Source organism: Peromyscus leucopus, chromosome 7, assembly GCF_004664715.2.
Source record: "Peromyscus leucopus breed LL Stock chromosome 7, UCI_PerLeu_2.1, whole genome shotgun sequence".
In the NCBI taxonomy this organism is placed as follows: domain Eukaryota; kingdom Metazoa; phylum Chordata; class Mammalia; order Rodentia; family Cricetidae; genus Peromyscus; species Peromyscus leucopus.
Window position 1 is genome coordinate 75,494,711 of NC_051069.1, and position 21,817 is coordinate 75,516,527.

Sequence of the window (21,817 nt, forward strand, 5' to 3'; positions counted from 1 at the left end):
TCCACCTTGATACTACAAATCATGGATTAGTCAGCAACCCTCCTTAGCTGTGTTATAGCATCACAAAATTAATTTTTATTGATGCATCAACATAACACATTAAGATTTCAATAGCATGGGCCTGGAGAGATGGCTCAGCAGTTGAGAGCACTGGCTACTCTTGCACAGGGCTTGGGTTGGATTCCTAGCAGGAAACTATAACTCCTGTTCTATAGACTCTGATGCTCTCTTCTGGACTCCCTGGGTACCAAGCATTCATATAGTGTGCATCCATGCAGGCAAAGCATACACACATAAAAAATAAAAATTAAGAAAAAAATTATTGGAGCTAGAGAGATGGCTCAGGGTTTAAGAGCACTTGCTGCTCTTCCAGAACCTAGGTTCAAGTTCCAGCACCCACTTGGAGGTTCACATTCATCTGAAACTCGTTTCAGGAGATTTGGCATCATTTTCTAGCTTCCACAGGCACTAGGCAGGCATAATGGTACACAGATACACATTCAGGTGAAACAGTCATACATATAAAATAAGATCTCAATAGCAATAAAAATTGTTATAAAGTATCTCATTTGATCTTAGGAACACTTTTTAATATTTTCTTATTGTGTTCCATTTCCTCATCTGTAAATGAAGCATAATACCTGTCTCTGTGTTACTGTAGTAATGAAAACAGTCCAGTGCTTTGCACATGTAAGTCACTCAAAAATTATGACCCATAATTTAAAATAATGATACAACAAGTAGATTAACAAATAGTGAAGAGTATGAAGTGGGGCCATATACCAGCCTTGTTTAAACTGCTAACGGGAGAAAATAGCCTAGCACCAGTACACTGCTTCTCACTGGCTGTTGCCGTGATACTCCATACTTACCTTAAAGAAAAGGATCCGTTCTGTTTTGGAGCTTATTGTTTTTGGGTTTGTTTTCTTTTTATTTGGTTGGTTTGGTTTTTGGTTTTTTGAGACAGCGTTTCTCTGTGTAGCCTTAGTTGTCCTGGGACTCACTCTGTAGACCAGGCTGGCCTCAAACTCAGAGATCCACCTACGTCTGCCTCCAAGTGCTGGGATTAAAGGTGTGTGCGCTATGCCACCACCGTCCAGCGAGCCTATTGTTTTTAAGAGCTAATAGCTACAGACAGTGCATGATGCCCTTGTGTCATTACCAGAAAAAGTGAGAAAGAAAGAAACTGAGTTTAGGTGGCAAAAATAGGAAATCCTAAGTTTAGGTTGAAACTTAAATAATTTAATCAAGTACACTGACTGCTCTAGTGTATTTCAACAATACCGTAAGAATCTAATCCTGAAAATACTGGATATTCCTTATAGGCTACATTGAAAAGAAAATAAAATGTGGTCAAAACTTAATAGCTTCATTTGCTTTTAAGAATTCTCTCTGCTGTCATTATTATTATCATATGTCTGTGTGCCTGGTGCATACGGAGGTCAGGGGACAGTTGTGCAGTTGGCTCTCTCCTACCTTCATGTGGCTTCCAGGATGGAAGTCTGCTTTTCTTTTCTATAGGTTATATATTTCTTGAAGTATAAAATGAAAGTAGTTCATTTAGTTTAGAAGTAAGTTTTAAATTATTCTCTTAAGGGAAGTACAGAATCGGTGCCATTTAACTCTACTAAATTAAAATTAAAAAGAAAATTAACCCTCTTTCTGATTATAGTGTCCTATGATTTATGTTTTGCTAAGTATTCCACATGAGTACTATAAAAGGGTTTATAAATATGTGTTATTTTAATGCATGGATACATTGAAGCCAGAGATTAATGTTACTATTAAATCACCAACCAGAGTCATCTGACTCTACTATAATGCAATAGACTTCTATATATTGAATTATTTTGTTTAAAGCAAGTCAATTACTAATGTCCTTGGTTTAATTTTTGTCATATGTCTAATTCACTTATATTATTGTGAACACTATATTGTATTTGCAAAAAGAAAGAGGCATTAGGAAATGTCTTTTTAGGTTTTGTAGGAAGTCAGCATAGGTATGCCAAGATTGATTAACTAATTTTATATATGTGGCTTTATTGCTTATAGTAACTTAACAACCTGCTGAAGTAGACAGGTGCTGCAATGCTGTTCTCTACATCTTACAGATGGAGACTGAATTGAAATGATTAGCTTTATCCAGCTAATACACAGTGGAATCATGACTTGCACCCCCTCCTCTGACTTACGAAGTGTGTTCTTCCAGAGTAGCTCACTTGTTTCCAGAGGGGAGCACATGACTGTGCTGTGGATGCTGTCATTTGTTTTGAAAGAGAATAATGATTGCTTTTATCTGACACTGAACGTTTCATTCTTACACCCTTCTGTTGTGTACCCCAGAACAAACACATTGCTAGAAAAGGTTGCTGCTGCTGTAGAGCAGTCGGCATTCTACAGTGCCCTCTGGGGCAGTCTGCTCACCAGTCCTGCTGTGCGCTTGCCCGGAATCACATATGTTCTGGCCCATCTGAACAGGAAGCTTTCAATGGAAGATCAACTGTATATAATTGGCAGTGACATCGAGCTCATGGTAGGTTGTCACGTCACAAGTGTTTCTCTAGAGCCAGGCATTACAGACTGTTCTGAGGATCATGCCATAGGCAACATTCTTGTTTTCATGGAGCTCAACATTTTTCATCAAAGAAAACTAACAGCCAAAATACTGAATATTTGTTGATATTTTAAAAGATTAATTTTTCATGTAAGGGATATTACTTATGCCTTTTATTCAAGCAAATTCATGATTTTTATTATTCCCATCTTGCTTACTAATAGATCATTGTTACCATAGCTACATTTATTATAATATCCCAAAGTGAACTTTCAGTCTTACTTTTCTTTATAAGAAAGATGAATTTTAGACAAAATGATGTAGCTGAATTCTGCATAAAGTTTGAGAAAGAGGATGTAAACCAAAGCAAACTGTGAAAAAGAGAATACATACTGACTGTGTGCTGACATTCTTACTTTCCAAGATTGGTAACAGAAGGAAATCTTTATAGGATGTTGTAGTCTTAAAATGGGGGGAGGATTTATTTTCAAAAGTTCTTAAATGTTTTTTGATTAATCTTATTTCCCATGTAATGATATGACTGATATTCAATGTACAACTTTGTTTAGTGTCTAGTGTTTCTATTGCTGTAAAGAGACACTATGACCATAGCAACTCTTTTGTTTGTTTTTCAAGACAGGGTTTCTCTTGTAGCCCTAACTTTCCTGAAACTTACTCTGTAAACCAGGCTGGTCTTGAATTCACAGAGATCCACCTGCCTCTGTCTCCCAAGTGCTGGGATTAAAGGCATGGACCACCACAGCCCAACAACACAGCAATTCTTATAAGGAAGACATTTAATTTAGGGGGCTCACTTACAGTTTCAGAGGTTCAATCCTTTATCATCATGGCATAGAGCATGGTGACATGCAGCCAAACATGGTGCTGGAGGAGTAGCTGAGAGTCCTACATCTTGCAGGGAGCAGGAAGTCAAATGAGACACTGGGCAGTATCCTGAGCATAGGAAACCTCAAAGCCTCCAACAAGGCCATATCCACTCCAACAAAGCCATACCTCCAAATAGAACCACTCCCTATGAGATTATGGCTGCCAGTTACATTCAAACTACCATAATTCGATTTAGTCAAGTATTACTTGCATTCACTAAAATTACTCATACATATAGTCTCCTAACCACTGCTATAAAGACTAAGAAAATTGTATCACCCCCAAAAGCGCTACACCCTTTGTATCCACCCCTTTTCTGTTTTCAGATCCTTGAAAATGTTGGTCTGTTTTTTGGTTTTAGTTTCACCCCATCCAGACTGTTTATGTAAGTTGAGTCATACTACTTATGGCCTGTGAGTGTAATTTATTCACAATTTATAACACAGTTGAGATTAGTTCATCTTCTGTGTGTTTTTTGTTTGTTGCTTATGTTGCTCCATATTCTCTTGTTGATAGTACTGCAGTGTGATTACTCCATCAGTCAGTGAACATTTGACTTGTGTCCCACTTGGGACAAGCATGATAAAGCTGCTGTGCAACATTTGCACAAACATGCTATGCAGACGTGTAATGGGACACGAGGTAAAAAGTCATTGAAATTGACATTAACATTTGTATGTTGTAGCGCTCTCTGATTAGCACAGATATATTTTCTCTTTCTTAGATAAATGAAAAGTAACTGTGGCAACCATTTCCAAGCATGCTAAAAGCTTTCTTATTTCAGGTAGAAGCAGTAAGTACTTCAGTGCAAGACTCAAGTGTACTTGTACAGAGAAGCACACTGGACCTCATCCTCTTCTGTTTTCCATTCCATATGAGTCAGGTAAAACTTTAATGCTACTGTTGTCAACAAAGATATTCTTTGAGAATCATAGATCTGTATTCTTCATAAGTATATACAAAACAAATTCTTTCTCAATGAAGTAGAAATTGTGAGTATTTTAAAGAAAAATACTAAACTGTTTAATAAGAATATAGTAACTGAAGCAGATTATTTTATACGTTTCAAAAATTTTCTAAACTTTAAAAAGCAGGAAGTGCTCATTGCTAACACTAAATAAGCAGTCTTGAGGCCAAGGCCTTCAACACAGCTAACATCTGTCTGATGTTATCTTATCTTGCTTTGGTGACTCCACCATACATACCAGAACATTAGGGGAGTTAGCCAATGTTTGAGAACCAAATATTTAGTGCCTGGGCCATTCGCTACAGATTTCACTACAGATTTCACTACAGATACAAGCAAATGACTTAACAAATCCTAAATAAAGAGTTTCATTACTGAGATTTAATTTAATCAATATCCTTAATTTAAACAAAATGATGTCAGTCTTTTAAAATACTAAAGTTGAATGAAAAATGAGACTTGAAACACCAGAACATATGCATTCAGAATGGTGGAACCAAATGCATAAGTAGTAAGATGCAGAGATTTTCTGCTTTGAAAATTAAATTTATACCAGGTGTAGTAGCACATGCCTTTAATCTCAGCACTCAGGAGGGAGAGGCAGGTGAATCTCTGTGAGTTCCAGGAAAGTCTGGTTTACATAATGAATTCCAGGACAGTCAGAGCTACATAATGAAATCCTGTCTCAAAAAAATAAAAGAAATTTTATTTCTAAAATAGGATGGACTTTGGTGTTTTCATAATGGCTGCTAGTTCAGAGAGAGCTCAGCAGTTTCTCGTTATAACTGGCTGAGTTTTGTTAACTACTTTACTCACTTATTACTTCATTTAATTTGAATAAATAATAATTGAAGTTTTTATAGTTCATTGAGTACATTATCAGTGGTTGAGATATAAACTACTTCTAGTTTCTATTTTGAGACTCTCACTTTTAACCATGGGCCTTTTTTCTGCCTTCTGGATTTTCACATTTTTCCCTATTGGGAAAATTGAGTGTAGACTGAGCTTGCCAAAGCTGTAGCTTAGGGGTGGCCAAATGGACCATAACATAGGAACTTTTTCAAAGTCTTATAAAAGAAAACAGAAAATGAGACAAAGAAATGTGGGTAACAGCCTAAATATGTACACATAGGAAGAGCATCAGTGACCTTTGATTTTGATCTTTCTTCCTGTTGAAATGTTCCATATTAAGAATCCCTCCACTGTGAAGTTCCTCCACAGCATCCAGGAATTAAGTTTTAGGCTTAAATTGATTTGTAATTTGTAATATCACTAGATCAGTGATTAAAACTAAACCTTCCCCATACTTTCCTACTCTGCTTTCTCTCTAGTCCTGCCAGTCAAAATTCTACCTGCCCTCCGATGCTGTTTCAGGAAAGCAGTGTTGTGTTAAGTAGTCTTTCGGTGCCCACCTCTCTGCTGCTGTTGCAGTTCTAATCCTCCATTGCTGTGCCTTGTTAGATAAGGCTCCGAGGCTGCTGTAGTCAGCTTTACTCCCCACTTGACCTTTTTCATTATTTGTATGTAATACGTTCTTAGCAAGTATTGATTTTAATTGTAACTTAACAGAGCCTTCACTATCTACCTCAAAAACATGATTGCTGTTATGCTGTGGATGGACTGGTAGACTTCTTTAACTTATTTCAGGTAAAGCTGACCTGAGTATCTACTATTAAATGTTAGTTCAGATTATAGTGATCTTTTACATATTGCAAAATATGTGTTGATGTCAGTAATATTTAAGAATGGCTTCTTAGCCATGCATTTGGTGTTGGTGGCACATGTCTGTAGTTACGGCATTGAGGAAGCTAATTCAATAGACTTTGTGTCTAAAAAGAAAAAGAAAACAAAATGGCTTCTTATCTGGGGAATAGCTCAGTGGTAAATGCATCAGGCCCTGAGTTAAATCTGTACCATCGAACTATGTGGACTTTTTATTTACTAGTAGTTGACAAAAATTGTGGGTTTTTATTTTTACATGATGCTTTCAAATCTATGTATAGAGAGAAGGAGAGAGAAACATTTTGGCATGGCTGAATTAAGCTAACTCATATATTACTTCACATACTTATTTTCTGCAGTGAGAATACTTTTTTAACTTTCAGTACAACACATTTTAACTATGGTTACCATGGTACAGTAGATTTCTGAAACATTGCTCCTGAAACTGAAGTTTTTATAGCCTTTACCATTTCTTCCGTTCTTTCCTAGTTGAGTTTTCTCCTCAGGTAAGATGGTGAGACATTGGTGCTTCCAAGATTGTGGGACTATCCTCTACGTGTCGGCTAGTAAGGAGATAGCATGGGAGTTCTCAAACTTTTGGTTGCAGGGTGCTATTGCATGCTTAAAAATATTGAGGACCTCAACATTTTTTTTTTAATATAAGTTAGTGCTATCCATTTTGTCATATAATTTTTAAAAGTCTACTGATTTATTTGAAAATGTTGAGTTATCTTACCAGCATGAATAACATTTATAAAAGTGAGAAGCAGAGTTTCATACTTTTTCTCAATCTCTTTAATAACTGACCTAAAAACACAAAACTGAAAGCCATACCTGCTACTTTTAGTTGGTGTGTATAAAAAAAAAAAAAAACCTCTCACATTGATATGCAGTTGGAAAATCAAGGAATCTTTAATATTTTCTGTTACTAAATATACACTCTTTGATACTGTCCCAAAGTTAGATCTACTGTTGAACAGTTCATTGCAATATGTAAACATAAACCAACCTTTAGTATTCTGTTCTGTTATAATCTGCTAGTCCAGCTGGTGCTTCTATTGAAGCTTTTACTCGTGTGATTTTGCATCATCAAGTTTGGTTATTTAGAAAATGTTGCTGGAGGGCTTCTCTCCAGGTTCCACCAAGCCCCGCAGTCCCACAATCCACGTATAAAATAATCACTCAGACGCTTATATTACTTATAAACTGTATGGCCATGGCAGACTTCTTGCTAACTGCTCTTATATCTTAAATTAACCCATTTCTTTTTTTTTTTTTTTTTTTTTGGTTTTTCGAGACAGGGTTTCTCTGTGTAGCTTTGCACCTTTCCTGGAACTCGCTTTGGAGACCAGGCTGGCCTCGAACTCACAGAGATCCGCCTGGCTCTGCCTCCCGAGTGTTGGGATTAAAGGCGTGCGCCACCACCGCCCGGCCTAAATTAACCCATTTCCATAAATCTATACCTTGCCACGCGGCTTGTGGCTTACTGGTGTCTTTACATGTTGCTTGTCCTGGTGGTGACTGGCCGTGACTCCCCTTCTTCTTCCTGTTTCCCCAATTCTCCTCTCTCCTTGTCCCGCCTATACTTCCTGTCTGGTCACTGGCCATCAGTGTTTTATTTATATAGAGCGATATCCACAACAAGAAAATGTTGGTGTACTCAGTTGGGCAGATTTTCCATATATAGACCCACTGCCACCATTTTAAACTAAATAATCACATATGTTGCTATTACTACTTAGATATATAACTTTTTCTCATCACTTATCTGACGTGAAACATCTTAAAGGAGGAAAGGATTATTTTAGCTTACTCTTTCACAGAGATTTCAGTCATTGTAACAGGAAAGGGATGGCAGCAAAAGGAGCTGAGTCCATGGCAGCAGGAGCTTGCTGCAGCAGCTGTGCATTCAAAGTCCAGCTGCCACTCTCCCACCTCCACCTGCTCGACTCCACCTCCTGAAGTCCCCCAAAGTGGAACAGGAGCCCGGAGGCAGGTGTTTCTGGTCTTATTATGATGTGTGTGTGTGTGTGTGTGTGTGTGTGTGTGTGTGTGTGTGTGTGAGAGAGAGAGAGAGAGAGAGAGAGAGAGAGAGAGAGAGAGAGAGAGAGAGAGAGAGAGAGAGAGAGAGACCATAGCACTGATGAGAAGGTCTGAGGACAGTTTGCAGAATTCAGTTTTCTTCGTCAGCATTCATGTAGAATCTGAGGATTGAGCTCATGTTATCAGCGTTGGCAGTGGCCACCTTTACCTGTAGAGCCATCTCAGCAGCCCTAAACAATAGCACTTTGTTAGTAAAAAAAATTTAGGAACTGAACCCTCCAGGCTTAGTCCTAGTTGCCCCTCCTTTGTTGAGGCCCAGTCTGATCCATCATCCCTGCACTGCTCCCAACCCCAAGGCTTAATCCAGACTGCACATCTTGTATACCAGTTCAGTCTGGTCAGCCTGCCTGACTTCAACCCACCCATGGAACATCCAACCTCTGGGCTTTACCCCAGGTGTTCATCCTATGCCAGATCCAGTCTGTCCTAACCCAGAACCCACATCTGGACATGGGTAAAGCTTGGTGAGTCACTGGAATCTAATATGCCTGCAACATCTTCAGCCTTCAGGATGTGCATAAGTGGTACAGCCTGTTTAACACCCTAGCCTGAAGTGTAGCTCACAACTGGTCAAAATACAAAGAACAAACTGATCATGGGTACCTGGCCCTAACAGATATACAGATATAATATAACCCCTACATCTAAGGCCCATGGAACGTCATGAAAGAGGCAATGGAAGGATTATAAGAGCTTGAGAATCAGGACATCTGTTTTTAGATTGTGTCTTCTAAATATGGCAGGGAAGCTGTACCCATGAAACTTCAACAACATGCTTGCCTAAACAAGACCTGAACAGTAATAACTCCAGTTAACATGCCTACGTAAATGGTGGGAATCTCACAAGACCCTGCCACTAGATGAAGAGCTACAGGCAATTAATGACTGCTGAGAGAGGGAGAATCAGTTTTTCCCAGGAATGAGCCACCAGTTAGTTTTCCAGTACTGAGTAGTCAGCGCTCAAAGCATACATACATGTAACACTAACTCAGAAAGTGTATTTATATATTTATTCATTTATAACAGCTAAAGGTAAAAGAAGCTATGAGTTGTAGAAGGATGAGGTGGGACTTGGAGGGAGGATAGAAAGGTAGAGATGATGTAAAATACAGTTCGTATATATGAAGCTTTAAAAAAATAGGTATTGAAAAGGTTTTTAGCTCAGTGTCTGGAAGCAGTATAACTTCAGCATACAAAGTCTTCCACAATTTAATTTCCTTTTGGAATTGTCAATATTATATGAATATTGTTTTCATTTAAGTGACAATATCACTTTGCTTGAGGAATGACTACTAAATGTCAAAATCTAAAAGATCATATTTTATATTAGATATAACTCAACATGTTATAAAGAAAGACTATAGTTTGGCAAAAATGATATTCTGGTTTTTTTTTTTTAAAGCTTTTCAGTTCTAAACTGGAACTAAGACAACCATCCTACATATACAATTTTCAGTATACACACAGTAAAAGTCATAAACTGAAAAGTGACAAGCTCAGGTTTCAATAACATTCTTTTAAAAGAACTGTGAACTGGCTAGTTCTCCTTCCTTCTTGCCTTTCCTTCTGTGTACTGGAATTGAACTCAGGGTCTCCTGCAAACTCACCTACCACGGAGCTATCCCATTAACTGCTTAACCTTTTTGCTGTTCTTTCTATTTTCCTCCAAGAACATGGCAGCAAAAATGCAAGGATTGTAAGTACAGCGGATGCCTCGACTCAACTGCCTTTCATAGGGATGTGCCACCTTGTTTAGCTCGCTTCTTCCAGAGTGGGGAATGACAACACAGCAGAAGAAAGAGTAAACACATTTAGATATTGCTACGGTGTTTTCTTTGTGTATGTTATGTCTCTGGTTTTCACCTTGTAGGACTCCAGGAAGAGCACCTAGGGACCACACTTGACAAGTTTTCTAGTTTGCTGGCACTATCTGTAAAGAATAGGCATAATTTGTCACCTGTGGATGACCTGTGTAGCATCTCAGCTATTGCTAATTCTGGGGATGACTCCCTTTCTATGTCAGGAAAATTGTATAGAGAGGGTTCACCGTGACTAAGGAAAGGTCAGCTCTGCAGTACTACCCAAACATCTTATTTTTGATTGTGCTTTCAGGCCTTAAGAGGCCCAGGTGCTTTTTGTTGTTGTTTTTAATTTTTTTATTAGTTCTTTGAGAATTTTAGAAAATGTATTTGATCATATTCATGCCTCCAACTCCTCCCAGATCTACCCCTCCCTCGCCACGCACCATCATTGTATCTTTTGTGTTTTTACTGAGCACATTCAGTCCAGTTTGTGCGACACGTGTACTCCTGAGTGTGTAGCCTTGCACTGAAGCAGGGTTGACCTTCCACGCCATTCCTTTAAAGAAAACTGACTCCTCTTTCCCAGAAACGGAATAGCTCACAGCTCCAGCATGGACGGGGAGGTGGGCACAGAGTACCAGCCCTAGTTACGGAGCTACTGGCAATTGATAGCTGCCAGGTGCTTTTTTACAGAGTAGTTTTCAATTGGTCAGTTTCCAGGATGGGACTTTAAGATTCCAAGATTCTTTATTTCAGTGATTACCTAGTGATGTTCTTTTAAAATTGATGTTTATCTTATGTGTGCTTCAGTTGCACATACAGAACAACTGTTAGGAGTCAGTTCTTTCCTTCCACCTCAGAATCCTAGGCTGGAGCTCAGGTCTTCAGGTTTGCATGACGTGAACTTTAACCCACTGAATCCCCCAATGTATCCTTAATGTTAACAACAAATTTATTTGCTGTCGCCCATCTTTTCTTTTAACTTTACCTCTTTTGATTGAAATAGGATTGTCAGTCATTTTTAAACATCAAATTAAAGCTAGGGGGGGAAAATCTGAAGGAAAAACGTTAAAGCTATTTGTTAGAACAATTTTGGATTTGATTTTGTTTATTTGTGGGTGTTTTCCATGTTTGAGATACTACAAATAGAACTAAAAAACAAGAACAGGACTGAATTGATGCTAAAGGCTTCCCGAACACTTTAAAGTGCACTGATGTTCTTGAACAACTAACAGCTGTGACTTCCTACTGTTTGTCCTCTTTATTTTTTTTTTTTTTTTGGTTTTTCGAGACAGGGTTTCTCTGTGTAGCTTTGCGCCTTTCCTGGAGCTCACTTGGTAGCCCAGGCTGGCCTCGAACTCACAGAGATCCGCCTGGCTCTGCCTCCCGAGTGCTGGGATTAAAGGCGTGCGCCACCAACGCCCGGCCGTTTGTCCTCTTTATAATCCTTGTTTGTGTCAGATTTTCCTCTTGATGGAGAGCTAAAGCGAGCTTTAAATGTGATGCTAGAGTGAGTTATAGTTCCAGCTATAAAACTAAAGTGGTAGTTGGGCAGCTGAGCATAGTGACACACATTGACTTGGGAGGTAGAGGCAGGAAGCAAGAACAGAAAGTCAGAGTGGAAGTTCAGGACCATCCTTTGCTGCTAAGGGAGTTTGAGAACAGACTTGTAAGCTCTGTGAGACTACCCAAAAAGAAACTGAGTCATGGTACCTTTCTTCCCCTTTCCTGTTTCCTCACATGTGAATTAGAAATTATAGCTCCTGTATTTGAAAGGTTAGATGAAGCAATGTTATATAAAAACACTTGACACACTCTAATATTCTAAGCCAACTTCATGGCATTCCTCTTTTTAAAGAGTAAAAACAGTAGCATACTTCTGTTAAGTATAACTAAATTCCTTTTTCAGGCCACCCGACCAGATATGATCAGGATCTTGTCAGCCGCCCTTCATGTAGTACTAAGGAGGGATATGTCCCTGAACCGAAGACTTTATGCATGGCTTCTTGGTAGGTATTTAATGAATATGCTTATAATTGATAAAAGAAATAAGACTGCCGTGCATAAGTATTCTCAAATTGTATGAAGAACTAAATATTTATGTGTAAATGAACAATAAAAAATAAAAACCATGCCAGAAAGATGGCTCTGTAGTTAAGAACATCTGCTGCTCTTCTGAAGGACCAGGGCTTACTTGCCAGCACCTGCATCAGGTGGCTCAGAACCACCTGTAACTCCAGCTCCAGGAGATCCAGTGCCCTTTCCTGGCACATGCGCTCATATAGCATACACACACATACACACACTAAAAAATCAATCAATCCCAGGTAGGAGGACTATTAATGATGACATTTTTGAGCCAATTTCAGAAGCCTCTTAATTGAAGGGGCTAATTGAATCCTTAAAGTCATATTCACTTTTACAAGATGTCTTTCCTGTTATAAATTGCTATGATTATACTTAATGTTAGTATATTAAAAAGAATAAGGGAATAGACAAAATAATAACAAAATTCTAAAAACTTTCAAGTCATCAAGGAACCATAAGTAATAATTACCACTGTCTCACAGATGACATCAGTGTGAGACACTGTGTTTAGACCATAGAGCATTATATACATGTCTTCTTCAACCTTTGTAACTGTTTTGCCTGTCCTCACAACCTCTTACTAGAGTAAAGGACATTTGATAACTTACCTTAGATATTGTAAATCCTCAATTATTTCACTGTAAGGTTTGGGGTAAAATAAGATAATTCTGGAAGGATACTATTAGACTCATCTACTGAATTGGTTTCCCTTTATTAAACTATCTAAAATGGTCTCTCTTGCTGACACTGAATGGGCTACTAATTGGGTAAGTGTTTAGTGCCGTTTTTTTGAGATATTTTAGCATTTAGTGAACAACAGTTTTAAGGCTTCCATTTTAATTACTTTTGTGATTTATTCCCATGGAGGTTTTGATAACAACGGTGCTGTCATAGGACCCAGGAGCACAAGACACAGTAATCCTGAAGAACATGCCACTTACTATTTTACAACCTTTTCAAAAGAATTATTAGTCCAGGTAATGGCTGTTTTCATTATTTTTTGCTTACCCCCTGTTGAAAAGCCTAAGACTGTTTTAATTGAATTCATAATTGAAGAAGTCAAGACAACACTCAAAAACTTCAAAGAATGACTGTAATAGACATATAGCTACAGCAAAATGGTAATCATAGCTGAACTCCCACAAGAGGGCAGCTTTTCACCTGTCTGCCATGTGAAAGCACAGAAAGTGCCCAAGACTCATGTTTCCTGTAAAACCTTGGGTGGATTGGTCTTTTGTGGGCTAGATATGATAAGACTGCCACGCACATAGAAACATTAAAATTATCTATTTATTTCCTATTATATTTATTTAAGATACCTCAAAATGTTCTAAGAAAATGTATTAAGAAAACAATTCTTGCTCAAGTATTTTTCTTTATTACTTGATTTTGAGAGTGGATATAGCTGTGCAGCTCAGTTGGTCTTGAACTCAAGATCTGCCTGCTTCAGTTTCTGAAGTGCTAAGATTATAGGTGTGTACCATAAGCCCAGCTTGAAGCATTTTTAAATGAAGAAAATTATACACTGAATTTTAAATAACTAAGAAATTAAATACATACTATACTACCCCTCAGTAATAAGATGGCATAGATGAAATACATGTCCTAAACAACTTCATCTAGAGGGCCAATACTCAAATTCTAAATATACTTCTCTTGACTCTGCTTTTTTTTTTTTTTTTTTTTTTGATGAAAATTTATGTTCTAGATTGATGGTATGCACTTATAGCCCCAGCACTCAAAGAACTGAAGCAGGAGGCCGGTGGGTTTGTTGTCAACCAATCTTTATAGTGAGGCCTTGTCTCAAAAATAAACAACAAACTAATACTTATAATTTAAGTATGTTGCTTTCTCTAGATAGATGAGTCTGGCATCTTTCCTCCTGGCAAAGAAAGAAGACATCAATCAGAATAGCACAGGGGATATGAATCTACATTTCATGGATATAGTTAAAAATATTTTTTTCTATTAAAGATACTACTAAATCATTAGTATGCTTTCCTCTTTTAAAGGCCATGGTGGGAATCTTACAAGTGAATGGATTTGGAGAAGAAAGCACACTCATGCAGGATCTAAAACCTTTTCGGATTTTAATCAGTTTATTGGACAAACCTGAGCTAGGTAATATATGCTGCTGTTCCAAAGCATAAGATAGCATGTGTTTTTGTATTGTTTCATGATAAAAGTAAGATGAAGACATTGGGAAAATTGCTGTGTGCTTTTTTTTTATTTCTTAGTTTTGTATTATAACATTTATTAAAATAATGCTATGGGTTAATAGAAACAGCAAAGAACCAAAGACTTAAAATGCAAGCTATATATAAAATCCAAACTGAAACCCAGAAGTATCTAATGTATTAATTCATCAGCTAACTAAAAGTTCAAGAAAGACAAGACACCCAGTATAATAAACTATTGCAAGACAATTGGCAATTTTCAGTTATGAAAATTGTGGATTTTAGCCAGGCGGCAGTGGTGCACGCCTTTAATCTCAGCACTCAGGAAGCAGAGCCAGGTGGATCTCTGTGAGTTCGAGGCCAGCCTGGTCTACAGAGCGAGATCCAGGACAGGCACTAAAACTACACGGAGAAACCCTAGCTCGAAAAACAAAACAAAACAAGAAATTGTGGATTTTGCATTTTATATCCTTTTCTCAATCAAGAAAAAGAATTGTTTTGAATGTTATATAACATACATATAAAACAAGATAGAAAAATACCTTATAAACTTGTAACAGTGGCTGTACATTATCTTACATGTTTCTCATACATAGGCAGGTTGGTTATGGTACATACGTAGCATGAAACTACTATTATTTTAAAGAACAGACAAAAAATACATGTCAGCGACATTCCCATCTACCCACACTAAAAAATTACATAATATTGTCAGGAAAAAAGTCCTAAAAAATGCATACTTTAATAAGAAAAAATTCAATAGAGTGATAATACTAAGAACCAAGGCGCTCAGAGATTCCAAAAGTCATGCTTTTTCAGTTGACTCAAAACATTGTCAACTAAGTTTAAAAGTTTGGTCAGAGCTAGCATTACTCATAAATGTCACACATCTATTGTTTTACACACTTACTTTCTTCCCCATAAAAGACATTGATAAACATCTAAAATGTTCAGGTATAACACAGCTGAGATGGGACTGGATCAAATACTGTCACTTTTACTATCATCTCAAATGTTCTGAGTCTCGCAAATTTATTCAACTAACCAAACAAAAGAAAAATCAACATATAAATAAATCAAAAGTGTAACAGAAAGACAAAGGAAAGCAGTGGTACATTATTTTATTTACTATGCAATAGACAGTCCTTTGTTTTGTACTCCGCTAGCTTTGGTTTAATTTACCACTATATGCTTTTAAGTACACATTCTTAATAGTTTCTAAGCTGAAGTTAAAGGTGTGTATGTAGCTGGCCTTTATGTTAGCATCAGACTTATGTTTAGGCAGCAAAGTCATTTTGTTTTTAAAGATGTCATCACAACTCCTTTTAATCATTATTCACTGAAATGGAAATATTTTGATCTGACATTAACTAACATAGAATTTGAGGAATGGAACAGAAATATTAGTTATATCTTTGCTTCATAGTCTTCTTGTTGCTGTTGCTTTCTGTAGTTTCTTTCATTGTGTGTTTATTCTATGTCAGATCAACTAGAAAATTAACTGTAGTACTTAACACAAACTAAAAAAAGCAATTATCTTATAAAGTATGTAAATTTTGTAATCAGGTATTTTGGCACATGCTATAATTAGCCAACATTCAAAAGTGAAATTTGTAAATATGAAAGTAGCAAGTTGTGTCAAGAACTTCAACAGGATCATTTTGAGGTATTCTGTGATGGTGATGCAGCTGAGAGGATTTTTTTAAGGATTGTGGTAACTGTGAAGCAGTCAAGTTTATCCCTCTTCAGTTTGAGTTATTTAGTTATGGTACTGATGTGGCAACATCTACTGGACAGTTACTCTAAGAGCTGCATGGTGTACCTTGTAGATGTTTCTCTAAATCTTTAAGACTGTCTTGTAAGTCTGGTGATATTCTCCTCATTTGGGATGAGGAAACTAAGACTCAAAAACTGAAGAGCCTGTCCAAGGTAACAGACTTAACTAAGCGAATTTTCCTGATTTTGTCACTTCTATTAATGTGACTCTATTCTTGAAATAGACATTTGTCCCATTACTTACTATTGGACCACGTTTCAAAAGTTTAGCTTCTGGGGAGAAAAAAAAAATCTCTTCATAAAGTGCTGTTTTCAGAGCAAGCTTTAATTGGACCATTCTTCAGGTCATCATGATTTGCTAGCCCTAGTCATCACTGCATATAATTTGTTGTATATTAATTTTAGGACCTGTCATTTTAGAAGATGTTCTAATTGAGGTATTTAGAACATTGTATTCTCAATGCAAAGCAGAATTGGATCTTCAGATGGAACCACCCTTCAGCAAGGACCATGCTCAGTTAAGCAGGTAAATTACTAAAAATTAAGTATGACATAAAGATGGCCTAATAGATCTTAGTATATGAATTCCTACAATGTGATTGTTAATAATGGCTAGTAATCTTACTCTAAACTTTATATTATGATAAATAAAATTGTCACTTTCATAGTATATAGTATCCTAATTAATTGCACTCATTGTTCAGGCAGGTACTTGAAATGACAACAATCACCACTTGATTTCTTGATTGGTTCTAATCATATCGGTTTGAGAAATCAAGGTGAATAGTTGGGCTGATGAGATGACTCTAGGTAAAGAAAGGCACTTGACTTCAAGAGTGGGATAGATTATGTCACTATTGCAGTCTTCTTCCTTCTAGACAGTATTCTAGCAGAGTGGAGCAGTGTGGACTACCTTAGTAACACTGCACTCTGTTTTGAAAGAAGTATCAGTATTTTTAGTTGTTTGATTTCTTTTCTTTTTCAGTAAATTAAGGGAAAACAAGAAAACAGCTGAGCTGATTAAAACTGCGAATCTTCTCTTTAATTCCTTTGAACCTTATTATATGTGGGATTACATTGCACGCTGGTTTGAAGAATGTTGTCGGTAAGTTAACTGCTTCATTTGTTATGGTGTAATAACATTCAACATGAACTTTTAGCTTTTAAAATGTTCTTTTATATGTTTTATTCCCACTGAAACTGTTCATTATTTACCCATAATCTAAATTTACCTTGTCAATCCAGCATATAAAAATCTTTGGTCATATAATCTTAGAATTGGAAAGGAACTTAGAGGTGAGTATCCACTCACCAACATAGATCAAGTATTCATGTGTCTGGCCTGCAGCAGCCACACTATGCTTGACTGCAGAGAAGATAGCAGTCTGCATCCCATTTATTAATAGGACCACTTTGCTTTCAGAGACTTAGAAGCATCCCATATGGCAATTGATGAGCAATAGTAAATACATCATACTTTAGGATAGAAAGCCTGAAACACCATCTGAAATCCCTAGAGTGCTAGTGAAGCAGAGGGACATCTCTATCTGGACTCCACACTCCACATAGAGTCAAAAAGGAGGCATGTCCAATCTTGAGTCTAGAAGCATTTAGAAACGTCAAAGTGTATGAAGACTCTCTTTCATGACTTGGGGGTTTACTTGCTTGTCCAGTTGGCAGATGTTGAGCACCCAATTGAAAAGCATTGTGCTAGACATATTGCATAGTCCCTGACCTCAGGGACTTTAGAGTGGAACAAGTAAGATGTGCACATGTTTGCCCCAGAAATAAATTAGAAATTGAAAATGCCTCATAGGTTAAGGTGTAAGGATGGAAAGAAAGTATGAGTATCTTTTCCTTATCTTACTATACTTTGTTTTCTACACATATACTCACCTGGCTGTGCTAAATATTCTATATTCCCAACACACATCCATGCTTCTTACACTAACCTGAACTGTTTCTTAAACATTTACCATCTTTTGTGCTGCTGAGCCTTCTCTGTGCTATTCTTAACATATCCTACTTCCTATGTTCTTCTGGAACTATAGAGGGATCACTCAACTTACAGTAGCCTTGACTCTCTCAAATCCCACATCAGAATCTGCTATCCCCATACTTTCCATTGGTTTTATTTGTTTCTCTACCTGTTTATGTTTCTTGATGATCAAGTACTATAAAATTATATCTTGAGAGTATAGGGCAATTTTTGATCAAATAGAATTACTATTGGTAATATCAGTGTTTCTTGTGTCTTGTGATCTAAGGATCAAAAAAGACTTCCTCTAAAACATATTTGATCTCAGACCTTGACAGAGAGGTGCATTCCAGATATGAGGAACATAAGCTAGTATAACGGAAACACAGCAAATACATTGTGAACCAAGTGTCTTTAGAAATCAGTTAAAACCATTCATTTCTACTAGGAGACATAATGTGGTGAAAGCAGTCCAAGTCTCAGCAAGTGTGTTGTATCCAGAACACTTAGAGTCACGGGGCAGGACTCCCAGGGACCGACCTCACTTGGGGAATTTTTCATGAATGCAGTGCGGTAGTTCATGTTCTGGGACAACAGGAATGAGCATCACTATGTGTCCCAGTCTTGACTTGGGCCTTATTCTGTGATGTAGTCACGTGTCTTCATATCATGTGAGTGTGTTTGATAAAGTTAACGTTTTTTCCCTCTTAGGAGAACACTGCATGCCAGACTTCAGGTTGGGCCTGGAGACAGTAGTGACTCATCTGAGTTACAGCTGACCAATTTCTGCTTACTGGTGGATTTTTTGTTGGATATTGTCTCTTTGGTAAGACTATCTTGATAAAAAGAAAAGCAAGGAATCTTAAGAGCATAGTTTCTATATTTCATGTATAATTTAAATGTCATCTTCTGATAAATTCCATCTTTAAAACTAAAGGTTTTTCCTTTGGCATAGCTTTTTTCCATAACATTTTCCAAACATTTTTGTCTTCTTGGCATGTATATATAGAATACATGGAATCTACTTCCTGATTGCATGTTGTAAAATCTTATGTTTAGTGGGTGGAATTCTGATGCTGCATTTATATTTGTTAACAATGCTTTCTATTACATGAAGACTGTTGGAAATGTTTTCCCTTGTGTTTTCTCTCCTCAACTCTTTGCTTTCTCATTTGAAGCCTACTAGAAGTATGAGGGTGCTGTGTCAGGTATGGCATTCAGCCTGTTTTTATTTTAACTGATTTTATTCACTTCTGTTAGAATCTCATTAATAAAGCTCGTAAAACTGGGGTATCTAGTTATATAATGTTTAAAGTACTTGGATTGAGAATATGGGGGTGGGGGTTTGTGACAATGTATTTGTCCTGTGGACGGTATCTGTGCCTGTGGAGACCAGAAGTTGACATTGGGTGTCTTTCTGAATCACTCTCCACCTTACTTCTTGATGGGGTCCCTGGAGCTTGCCAATTAGACTAGACTGGTTGACTACTGGCCCTCAGGAACCTGCCTGTCTCTGTGTCCCCTAGCACTGGGGTTACAGATATGCACCACCTCACCCGGCTTTAATGTGGGTGCTAGGGATCCGAACTCAGGTCTCCATGCTTGCACAGCAAGCACTTTACCCACTGATCCAACCACAGATGTTTCATGCAGATTTTAGAAGTCGTTAGTATTAAATAAAATGCCTATGAACTGCTAGGAGCATGATACCTATGAAACATGAGCAAAAATGTGTGAATTAAACTAAAGCAGCTGTGACTTCCATATTATACATCACTGTTTTTCAACTTTCTTTTATTTTCAGGAAACTTATATTGAAATCCAGACAGAACACCTGCCCCAGTTACTACTAAGGATGATTTCTGCCTTGACAAGCCATCTCCAGACGTTACGCTTGTCTGAGCTCACAGATTCTCTAAGGCTCTGCTCAAAGATCCTTAGCAAGGTTCAGCCCCCACTGTTATCTGCTGGCACTGGAGGTGTGGTACAGTTTCCAAGTGGGCAGAAGAGCACAGTCAAGGAATGGGAAGACAAAAAGGTAATGTTCGCTGGGTTCTTGGTACCAGATCAGTTAAGGTTTTCAGTGCAGAACATTTGTTGAGTTAAATCATTTCACTATCTTTCTGAGGTCAAAGTGCTTTGGCAATAGAATCTTGTTAACTTTGGTCACTTTATAGTTTGATTGTCTATGTCAGTACTTTATGGTAGAAGTAAAATACATAAGACACCTGACTTTAGAAATTCAAAATTTTCTGTTTGTCACATTAAAAAGAAGCAGATGACATTGTTTTACTTAGCCAAGTATAACAAATACATTATCATTTCAGTATGTAATATATACAAAATTGATGTCATGAAAATGAATTTGATCCTTTATTTTTTTGTACTGTCTTCAAAATATACTGAACATTTTATTTTTAGAGTGCATCTTTATACAACTATCTAATTTTTAGCAGGAATTCTTGATACATATTGGTTTGTAAAATTTATATATGAAAATTTACAGTCATATCCAAGTTGTTACAAACATGCTTAGTTTGATAATAGCTTTGTTATCCTTTTTTATTTTAATTTAAAAAATTGAATGCCTCAGTCACATTAGCTACATTGTAAGTATCAGGTAAACACAAAAGGCATTTCCTATTATGTGGGTAACAAGCCTATATATAAATTTCATTTATTCTATTACTACACCAAAGTTTTGGCATGATTTTCCTGAAATCTATCATCATTTTTTTCGTATTTCCAAGCACCTATATGCTCAATATTTTCTTCGTGAAACTGAGTAAAAGTAAAACCTCTTTGTTTTTATACAGACACATATCTATAATATCTAAACATTTAATATATAATTTTAATGTCATACCAATAACATACTTTAATACCAGTGAAATCCTTATAGAAAAATCAGTGATTTAATTCCTTTCAGACTTACATTAAAATATCTAGTAAGGGCCAGTAAAATGACTCATTGAGTAAAGGCATTTGCTCTTCAGCCTGATGACCTGAGTTCAGTCCTCAGGACCCACATGGTAAAAGGGAAGAACTGACTCCCAAGGACTGTGCTCTGATGTCCATATACACACCCACACAAACACATATACACAGTAAATAAATGAAAAAAAAATCAATCTAGTGAAGTATGAATGAAGATGTTCAGTTGAATTACATGTTAATTATGTGAAACAGTCACATTGGTACTATGTTAATGTAAGTATTTGAAAGTTCCTGGAGAATCAGGTTTGTTGTCTATAATCCTGTGGTTGTATAATTGCCCCTTTTCTTTGGATAATCTATTTTTCCTCCCTGCAACATAGAATTTGAGGGTGGTATGTACAACCTTTCCTGCCAGCTATTAATCCTGAAACATTTTTCTCATTCTATATCCTTCATAATGAAATTAAATTAACTCATTTTAAATATATTTGGGGTTATTCTACATAAACTGGAACCATTTCTTTAGTCCTTTCCAACCTGCTTGTCATGTATGTATAATATATTCTGTTTCTACCATGAGTGGGAAAGTTCTTTCATTGGACTGTCCTTACATTGTGCTCTGAGATTCCTCTTAGAAATAAAACTAAAAAGCATTTAACTGATATTGCAGCTGAATGAGACTTTTGGGAGTTGGAGAAGACACCTTAACCATTTTTTCAGTAACATGTTTAATATGTGAAAATTTACATGTTTATCTGAAGGCCTTTATTGATGATCATTGGTAAGGTAAATGAGACTGTGTTCAAGTTAATCCAGCATAATACA

At 36.9% G+C, this 21,817-nt stretch overlaps 1 protein-coding gene across 12 annotated transcripts in view; it reads left to right on the forward strand.

Annotated features, from left to right (window-relative positions):
- The window catches only part of Dop1a (DOP1 leucine zipper like protein A), a 101,414-nt gene that overhangs the window by 34,375 nt on the left and 45,222 nt on the right, over positions 1–21,817 (forward strand). For 6 of the 12 annotated variants that reach the window (XM_028875506.2, XM_028875509.2, XM_028875503.2 and 3 more), the window contains 10 exons: positions 2,344–2,533; positions 4,227–4,325; positions 11,946–12,045; positions 12,992–13,101; positions 14,137–14,245; positions 16,483–16,603; positions 17,063–17,182; positions 18,767–18,881; positions 19,234–19,263; positions 19,860–20,093. In XM_028875506.2, coding sequence (XP_028731339.1) covers positions 2,344–2,533; positions 4,227–4,325; positions 11,946–12,045; positions 12,992–13,101; positions 14,137–14,245; positions 16,483–16,603; positions 17,063–17,182; positions 18,767–18,881; positions 19,234–19,263; positions 19,860–20,093 — 1,228 coding nt within the window. The other 6 variants (XM_028875505.2, XM_037207815.1, XM_037207814.1 and 3 more) reach the window with 3 other exon arrangements.